This window comes from Chiloscyllium plagiosum, unplaced genomic scaffold (genome assembly GCF_037043375.1).
Source record: "Chiloscyllium plagiosum isolate Xiang-an unplaced genomic scaffold, Cpla_swu_hap1 HiC_scaffold_13, whole genome shotgun sequence".
NCBI classification, from domain to species: Eukaryota; Metazoa; Chordata; class Chondrichthyes; order Orectolobiformes; family Hemiscylliidae; genus Chiloscyllium; species Chiloscyllium plagiosum.
In genome coordinates, this window is record NW_028270151.1 from 31549020 (window position 1) to 31559342 (window position 10323).

General features: G+C 41.4%; 1 protein-coding gene across 1 annotated transcript in view; it reads right to left on the reverse strand.

Moving 5' to 3' along the window:
• Positions 1 to 8356, reverse strand: part of LOC122556060 (anosmin-1) — a 154128-nt gene extending 145772 nt beyond the window's left edge. The window contains exon 1 of the mRNA XM_043702467.2: positions 8043 to 8356. Within this exon, the coding sequence (XP_043558402.1) occupies positions 8043 to 8219 (177 nt within the window). The 5' untranslated portion in view covers positions 8220 to 8356. The remainder of the gene's footprint in view (positions 1 to 8042) is intronic.
• Positions 8357 to 10323: the final 1967 nt, after the last annotated feature.

Below are 10323 nucleotides of genomic sequence, written 5' to 3' on the forward strand. Positions count from 1 at the left end.
ATAGATGGTTCTAGATGTTTTGAAATTTAACCAAGTATTTATAATATGCTCAATAACCTAAACAATTGAGTCCACTGTAATTGCAAAAATAGATGGCCTGTCAATCAATGTACTCCAACAATGTTGTATTTTTACATGTTCTAAGAGAAAAAGGCAGACTTTTTTAAACCCAAATTTAAAGGGCTGGAAAATCATTTAAATCATGACACTAAAACAGTCCTTAAATCTATGTTTATTCGTCTTTCATAAAAGCAGGACTACTATGCTGTGAGTTAAGGCAGCGAAAGCTGTATTTTTATTCAGCAAATTAAATTACCTGACTGAGTTTGGATTTCATGTTATTCTTCTTATCTCTGTCCATTCTCCCTGCCAGCAAAAATGGGATCTGCCAGAAATAGAGGTAGGACTTTTGCATCTGAGTTCCCCAATAATATTTCAGGCCTTCCTAGTTTTTACAGTTTCCTTCTGCTACATTTCATTTGTGTACAGTCATTCAATCAAAAGGATTTTTTAATTGAGAGAACTCTGAAACAATTCCATTGTAAATGGCAAACTTTGCCAAAAGCAATGAAATTATTTATAATCAGTGTCGGAAGAATGCAAAAATCTAAATTTATTGACAAAGTGACAGACTAAAGCTTTTAGTAAAACCAAGAGTGAGTTTATTTTCCCAGATGGATAACACAATTAAAGGTGTGATTTTAAGCCTGCCTACCCAGTGGCTAGCAAAAATTGGCTGAGAAATCTATGTGTCACATTCTGTTTTGACCCCACTGTCTTCTTTTTAACTTGTTTTTTTCTGAATTTAGGATCATTCAGTAATAGAGTCACGAACATGGAAACAAGACCCTCTGGTCCAACTTGTCCATGCTGACCAGGTACCCCAAACTTAACTAGTCTCAATTGCCTGCGTTTGGTCTCAACCCCTCTAAATTTTTCTTATTCACATAGCGATCCAAATGTCTTTTAAATGTTGTAATTGTACACACCTCTATCGCTTCATCTGGCAACTGATTCCATATATAGAGTCTTGAAATATACAGCACAGAAACAGATCCTTCGGTCCAACTTGTGCATGCTGACCAGATATCCTTAACTAATCTGGTCCCATATACCAGCACTTGGCCCATATCCTGCTAAACCCTTCCTATTTATATACCCATCCAGATGCCTTTTAAATGTTGTAATTCTATCAGCCTCCACCACTTCCTTTAGCAGGTCATTCCATATGTGTACCACCCACTACATGAAAAAAATTGCCGCTTAGGTCCCTTTTAAATTTTTCCCCTTAGTCTAAGCATGTGCCCTCTAGTTCTGGACTCCCCAATCACAGGAAAAAGACCATGACTATTTACCCTATCCATGCCTCTCATGATTTTATAAACATCGATAAGGTGACCCCTCAGCCTCCAAAGCTTCAGGTAAACAGTCCAAGACTATTCAGCCTCTCCTTATAACTCAAACCCTCCAGTTGCAGTAACATCATTGCAAATCTTTTCTGCACCCTTCCTAGTTTAACAACATCCTTCCTATAGCAAGATAGCATGAACAGCCCCCAGGGACACCCAAAAGAAGCCGTTGGGATCTTTCTTTCAATATAAGAACGTAACAAAATAGAATTCTGCTGATGGACTTGGACTGTCATTTTAACCAGTGCCTGAGCAAAAAGGTTATTGTGCCTTTCCCAAAACCAAGTTCCTTTAAGTTAACTTGGAGCACTGATGACCTTTCCTTTGGTTCACCCAATGGCTTCCTGTCAACCTGACATTATACTGCCATCCACTGACCTCTCCCCATCTGTTTTGAGGGGTTCAGTGATTAAATCAGTGAGGTGTGGTGTTCACCTCAACCAGATACCTATGTCTTTTTCCATGTTAATGTTGGACTCTCAGAGTACTAAAAAATTGCAACGGCACCTTCATACAAATAGTTCATTTTTGTATAAATAAGTCAATTTTAGTTTATTTACATAAAGCATGCTAGTGAACAACATGTGTATGCCTGTCAAATGTATCAATGATATAAGGAAAATAAAAGTTGACATTTTTAAAAACTATCATTATCTGCATTCAAAACTGCCCGATGTACAAAGGTTCAGGCACAAGTATCAAAAACAGCCATTACTGTTAATCTGCTTTCTAGGCTCATATTGCTGGTTGAAACATTTTACCGTCACCTTATTTAATTGTATTTCCACTACAAAAACAGACCATTCATTCCAATAGGTCCATACCAGCGTTCTTACTCTAAATAACTTTATTTCCACCTTTCTAAAGTGAAAACATAGTTATGGATTAGATTCTAGAAATGCAAAGGTAGATTTTACAAGTCCCTGCTCCAGCATTATATTTTTTGCCTTTGGAGATCCTGTCAAGAATCAAGTTCTGGTACTCATTTGGCCTTGCAAAATTAAAATTAATGGACAGAAAATCCTCTGGAGCCCAGTAACCGCCTGGTCTGATTCTTGATATGTGCTCATGACATAAAAAGCTCCATGCTCTTTTACAGATTTGTTAAATCGCCCTATCAGGTATACAAACATTTTCTGAGGGGCGGTATTTAAACCATGCTTTGAATGCTATTTGTGATATATTGCTTGATTAACACAGCATGTTACAGTTTATTTCAATCTAAACTGCAACAAATTTCTAACAATATTGTGAAATTTCACAAGAAGCTCTTGCTTTATTGTAATCAAATAACCCCTTAACATCCCATTATCAACATTAAGACACATCAGCAAACTTTCGAAGAGAGCAATTAACATTTTAAAAAAAACCTGACCAGTGTTCAGTACCAACTTTTGCTTTCATCCTTCTACCTGCAAGGAAGATTCTGCACAGATTTCTCCAAATGAATCCTTACTTGTCAACTTTTACAAAACAATTTCAGAATTTCACTGGTAAATTAAATAGATGAACAACACAACAAAGCATTGTACTAATATTATTTCTGTACATTTGCCTTTTTATTATACAAATTGACAAATAATCTGTCAGCCATATTATTTTTAAAGCCATTCTGATTATCCATGTTTTAAATAAGCAGGTATTTGAGAAATATTTTAAAATTTATTTGAGGTATCTCGGATCCAACAACAACTATGGCAGCACAGAAGGCTCAACTAAATTGAAAATTTATCTCCTGAACAAGAATATGCAGTCAAGTACAGAATGATATTTCACTCAACCATACAATTATACATCTATGGAGGCGACCATTATTGTCCCCATAAACAACCACACTCGTCAAAAAAGTGGACAGAAAAACAAGTTGTTACTGGTGAATCCAACAAGATGCTTTAAGGGTGTACCACTGATATGTAATAATGGAATAAGTCAAATTTTGTTTTGATGTCATGACATTCTGAGATTTTAAAATAGTATTTAGGTGATTAAACTGCATGCTTCTGTTGAGATTTGCATGGCAGCAATGTCAGTAGCTTTGATTATTATTATTATTACTATTATATGTTTCTTTAAGGGCTAATTCCATACTCTCAGACAGCATGTTGCAGTTGCACAGCCCATTTTTGTTTTTACTAATTCAACACTGATACATGTGGAATTAAAAGCTTTGCACCTGCAATGAGCTCTTTGTGGGTGCCACTCCCTACTGACTGCATGACTGGCCCTATCATTTTTATCTATTATCATTTATAAAGCTGGAGACATGATATAAGGTGATAGGCAATGATTAGCAAAGTAGAGATTATGGCATTTAATAGTAGTGAGGTGAGAGAAATTGTGGGTTCTAGGCAGGGTCTGAAGATGTTAGTATGATGATTGCAGACGTGCAGAAATTGGTGCAGCATAGGGGTTACTTGAGTTGTCTCACCATGTTGTGAGAGTCTTGGAGTGCATGATTGGAGATTTCTTAGAGCTGATGGCTCTGGAGATGAAGATTCTGAGGAGTGGAATCACAGGCCTGATCCCAGGGTTTGGGAGGGATGCTCTAGATACGATGGAACTTAGAGAGGTCTCAAAGTCTGGGAACTGGGAGGCAGTGTGTGAGATATCTAGACACATTGAGAAGAGAGCTCTCTTTCCTAAAAAGAAAACCCACTAAAAAAAGGTTTGGGTTGCAGAACACAAGGAAGGGCCTTCAGATTAGATTAGATTCCCGATAGTATGGAACAGGTCATCTGACCCAACAAGTCCACACTGACCCTCTGAAGAGTAACTCACCCACACCCATTACCCCTGACCAAAGCACTATAGGCAATTTGGGTTGGCCAATTCAGCTGACCTGCACACCTTTGGACTGTGGGAGGAAATTGGAGCATCTGCATGCAGACATGGGGAGAATGCGCAAACTCCACACAGCCAGTCACCCAAGGCAGGAATTGAACCAAGGTCTCTAGCACAGTGAGGCAGCAGTGCTAACCACTGAGCCACCATGCTAACCGGTAGATGATTACAATGTCTTGAGCAATGCCAGAAAAGGGGAGTTGAAAAAGTTTTTATGTAGAAGAATTGAGCAGCAGCTGAAGAAAGATCACTTGACCCAAAACATGGACTCTGCTTTCTCTCCACAGATGCTGCTAGACCTGCTGAGCTTTTTCCAGAAATGTCTATGTTTGTGTGAGCAGTAGCTGTCCAGGAGTTGAACCTAGGGGAAAATTGGGTTTGGGACAGAGAGAAAATTGCACTGGTATGTGGAAACAAGGTCACCAACATTATGATGGGGTGTCCCATCATGTGGCAGCATTTAGAACAAATTTCTTGAGTATCAGTCTGCTGACCCTCATCAGGCTTTTTTGGTTCTCATCTATCTGTGGATTTAAGGCCCCTTGTATTCCTAAATCTACCAGAAAGATCTAATTCAAACCCCATTTGAGGACTGAGGGACATAATTTATTCACCAGGGAGTGCTTTTGTGCTGATTGGTGCATTATCAGAACTGATGTATTTCCCATGTAAGATAAAACTGCTGCCTATTTGAATGCTCAAGTGGATATAAAATGTCCTATGGTATTAATTAAAGAACAACAGTTAAGTGTTCTGTCCAATACACATTCTGTCATCAAACAACAGTACCTAAACAGTCATTTTTCTTATTCTCATTTGTAACTACACTTCAAAACTGACTGATTTTTGTGAAGTGGATTGGGACATCCTCAAGATATGAAAAATACTAGACAAATGCAAGTTCTTTCCGGCTCATGGACATATTCCATTGGGTATACAAAAGAACATTAATACCCATTTAAATTTTCAGATGCTTTTGGAATCTATGGGACAAACACTATATTAGACTTGAGGTGAAAATTCAGTAGCACGGGGAATCCCAGTCATGACTTTTTGTACTGTACTTGAATGTCAGCAGCTGTTGGGAGTCAAGCAGGTGCTGAAAAATGAATGGGCTATGAGAAACTTTCATCTTCATATTAATCTTAAATGGATGACTAGATTTCAAAAGACTTGAATTAGCTGCATAATAATAACTAGGAAAGTTATTAAAGATAAAAAGCTACACAGGTTGCTACAAATACGGGTTACATTTGTCGACATTAAAGGAATTCTGGCTCTTCACATAAAAAAAATATCAACTGGAAATTCTAACAGGTCTCTTTCTTCTTAAAGAAAATAAACTTGCACAATATTACAAAAAAACCTTTTGCAAATTAATGAACATAAATTCAAACATTGAGGTAATGATTACTAATGTTTGGAAGTCTCTCTCAAATTGTAGGTGTCTCAAATTGACTCAAATTGTATTAACACAGTCTAAAACCTGTCCTCATTCCAGTTTCAGGGCTCACGAACCAGCCACCATTTCCACTCTGACAAGTCTCACCTATATACCAATCTCAATTAACCCCTTTTATTCACTGTCTCAGGTGGGGGATGATGACTTCCTGCTCTAGTAGTAATGTCTATTTTGCAGGCGTCCTAGAAACATATCAGAGTTGAAGGAAGAGGATCCAATCCTTGGTTGTACATTGCATGGGCCCTAACATCATCCATGAAATTACCAAGGATGGAGACAAACTGGCTGTGGAGAAAAGGAAGGCATTAAGTTGAAAACTCAGCAGCCAAAGCAGACTCAGACTGTTAGTGCTGGTCACTTATGGGGACTGGATCCACTTGGGGCCTCTGACTGACTGAGGCCACTGTGTGTTGGCACAGGTAGGATGGCTAAAACTCTGCTACAGTTGAGAGTGTGGTGCTGGAAAAGCACAGCAGATCAGGCAGCATCTGAGGAGCAGGAGAGTCGACGTTTCGGGCATAAGCCCTTCATCAGGAATCTTGATGAAGGGCTTATGCTCAAAACATCGATTCTCAGATTGACAAACATCGTTTGTCAATCTGAGATAGCATCCTTTCTACATACTTAAGTCTCAGTAGGATATACACTGTCTCCATAATCCAGTCTGAGTGGAATCTTCTCCCTCAGTGGGGATTTCATAGAGTTATAGAGTAGCTATGGTACAGAAGAAGGCCTTTCGGCCAATTGACATTTGGTTCTCTGAGCATTTTGACTTGTTGATAATTCCTTGTCTTTTCCTTGTAACTCTGCATATTTGTTCTCACTTCACATTTGACCATAAGACATAGGAGCAGAAATTAAGCCATTCAGCCCATCGGGTCTGCTCTACCATTTAATTATGGCTGATAAGTTTCTCAACGCCATTCTCTCACTTTCTCCCCTTAACCCTTGATATCTCAGTCTTAAATATGCTACATGACCTGGCCTCCATAGCCTCCTGTGGCTATGAATTCCACAGATTCCCCACTCTCTCGCTGAAGAAGTTTCTCCTTATCTTCGGTCTAAAAGATCTTCTCTTTACTCTAAGGCTGTGCTCTTGGGTCCTAGTCTCTTCTACTAATGGAAACAACTTCCCAACATCTACTCTGTCCAGGCCATTCAGTACTCTGTACATTTCAACTAGACACCCGTCATCCTTCTAAACTCCATCGAGTATAGACCTCAAAAGGTTCCTCATATGTTAAGGTTTTCATTCTTGGGACCATTCTCGTGAACAACCTCTGAACACATTCCAAGAGCCTTATGGAACCTCAGAAGTACATCCCTGCTTTTATATTTGCTTCCATTGCAAAACGCACTAAATTTGTGCGCCTGGTTCTCGATCCATTTTTCAGTGGGAACAGTTTCTCCTTACCTACTATCCAGGCCTGCCATGATTTTAAAAACTTCTATCAAATCTCTTCTCAACTTTCTTTCCAATAAAAACAGTCTTCACCCTCTCCACGTCCTAGTCTTAATGAGATCTTCCCAAATGCCCCAGTTTCACTGAGATCTGCCCCAATTCCCAGTCTTGGTAGGATCTAGTGCCTCTCCATGCTTTACTCTCATTGAAGGGACCTCTCCCCTCATACCCATTTCTCAGTGGATCTCTCCCCTCATGCCTCACTCTCAGAAGATCTCCCACATGCCCCACCCCCAGTGGGATCTCTCCCCATGACCCATTCTCAGTGAATATCTCCTTCATGCCCCCCCCATGGATCTCTCTCTCCATGCCCCACTCTCAGTAGATCCCTACATGCTCCACTTTCAGCAAATCTCTCCCCCAATGCCCCACTCTCAGTAGATCTCTTCACTGATGTCTCACACTCAGTAGATCCCTACATGCTCCACTCTCAGTGGTTCTCTCTCCCACATGCCCCACTCTCAGTGGATCTCTTCAACAATGCCCTACACTCAGTGGATCTCCCCATGCCCCACTCTCAGTATAACTCTCCCCTCCATGCCCTACACTCAGTGGATCTCCCCATGCCCCACTCTCAGTAGAACTCTCCCCTCCATGCCCTACACTCAGTGGATCTCCCCATGCCCCACTCTCAGTAGAACTCTCCCCTCCATGCCCCCCACTCAGTGGATCTCCCCATGCCCCACTCTCAGTAGAACTCTCCCCTCCATGCCCTACACTCAGTGGATCTCCCCATGCCCCACTCTCAGTAGAACTCTCCCCTCCATGCCCCACACTCAGTGGATCCTCCAAGCCCCACTCTCAGTAGATCTCCCCTCTTGGGGAGGGGGGCCATGCCCCACACTCAGTGGATCCCCTCTCCCCTTACCTGCAGGCTCCTGAAGCTCGCGCTCAGGTGTGCGATGTGGAGCGCCAGGCAGCGCGAGGTGCACCTGGCCCGGGAGACGCTCGGTGCCGCCGGCCCGCTCCCCAGCCGCCGCGCGCTGTCCATCGGCAAAACGGAGCACAGTAACCCGGGGAGCAGCATCCAGAGCCGGCTCGGCATCTCAGCAAGGAACACAGGCACACGCAGACACACACACACACTGACAGCAATGCAAGCTGCACCCTCCTGTTGCGGCTCCGCCCGCCGCTGTCACACTCACTGCTGGAAGCAGACACACGCCGCAAGTTTGTGTAGGAACAGGCAGCATGTGGGCTCTGGCCTCGCCTCCTACCCTCCAAACACGCCCACCTTCCCCCAGGATCCACAACAACCATTCCCCTGCTCCTCACCCCTTTCTTTGCATGAACTTGCGGCTCAGTTGTTCCCACTCTCGCCTCAAGCCAATTACCTGGACCTTGAGGACAGAGAGTGCGACACTATCAGAGCTGCTGTCTTTCCCATGTTAAATTGCAGGTAGGTCTCCTTTCTCACTACTCTCTCGGGTGCACTTATAAGACCCCTAAAGCACAATTTAAAAGTCTGTGACCATTTTTCTGATCAACGTTAATCCTTCAATATCCCTAAAAATACGATCTGGCAGCTAGCTGGGCAAGCTTGTGTTTAAATTGGCTACTTTTGTATTTCCTGAATTATAGCAGCCTCTACACTTAAAGAACTTCATTGATTTTAAAGTACTCTGAATCATTCTGAAGTTATGATACGATATAAATCCAAACTTTTAAAATTAAAGTCTCATCTTGCAAGTCTTTTAATATGACAAATATTGGATTGTTCACTTTTTCTTTGCCTCCAATATATAATGAATACAGTACCCATGTACGCCCACGTTCAAATGAACTTTGTGGCCACAAATAGTTTTATTATGTTCCTTTGTGTTTCTCATTTAACCCTATTGAATCCTGACAGGTTAGACATAACTACCTGTTGCCATTCACTTCCAGACTGCAATTGCTTCTGCACAGTGAATTGTTTCATTCAGGCTTGTGAGTGTATGTTTATAGGGTTGTGGGTGCCCTTCATGAAAAAGAAGCCTTTTAGAGTCATAGAGATGTACAGCATGGAAACAGACCCATCGGTCCAACCCGTCCATTCTGACCAGATATCCCAACCTGATCTAGTCCCACCTGCCAGCACCCGACCCATATCCCTCCAAACCCTTTCTATTCATAGACCCATCCAAATGCCTCTTAAATGTTGCAATTGTACCAGCCTCCACCACTTCCTCTGGCAGCTCATTCCATACACCTATCACCCTCTGTGTGAAAAGGTTGCCCCTTAGGTCTCATAAATATCTTTCTCCTTTCACCCTAAACCTATGCCCTCCAGTTCTGGTCTCCCCCACCTCAGGGAAAAAGCTTTGTCTATTTATCCAATCCATGTCCCTCATAATTTTGTAAACCTCTATAAGGTACCCCTCAGCCTCCGATGCTCCAGGGAAAACAGCCCCAGCCTGTTCAGCCTCTCCTTATAGCTCAAATCCTCCAATCCTGGCAACATCCTTGTAAATCTTTTCTGAACCCTTTCAAGTTTCACAACATCTTTCTTGTTTTGTTTGTCAATCTTTCTAATGCATAATTTTGCAGTTTTGGTTAAAGTTTAGATAAAATGGGTTTTTACAGTTGTCTAGATACTGAAGACAACAATACTGAGCTAGGTCTATTGGTCTGTTGGGTAATGTGCAATTATGATATGTGCAAGTCACTGTCTCCTTTAACAAAACCATCTCCTGGCTGCAAAACTATTACTCCATTAACTTTCTGTGCATTATCCACCTGTGCAGTTTGGAATTTAGAACCTTCCTTCTCCAACCCTTGTTTAGTGGCATGTTGAAAAATGTTGTTGCCAACCCTGACGTTAGAGTTCCGCCAGGGTCTTGTTTTACAATTTATCTCCCCATTCCCCACATTATCTAGGCATCCAAAGAAAAAAATGTTTTATGGTGCCTGCCAATAATCAGCCCTTCGTTCCTGGGAGATGCAGGATAATGTTATATCTGAAACCGTTTTATGATTATTATCCTAAGAATACACTACAGGCCTGCCTTCACTTTTAAATAACTAGGGCACAGAAGATTTTATGTAAAATTGGCGCAGCCTAAGAACATTTGAAGCAGAGGAAGATGCAAAAATTACAGGGAGATAACTGGACAGAGCTATTGCTTCCTCAAATTATCTTTATCTTTTTTTTGCCAATCACCTTAAAT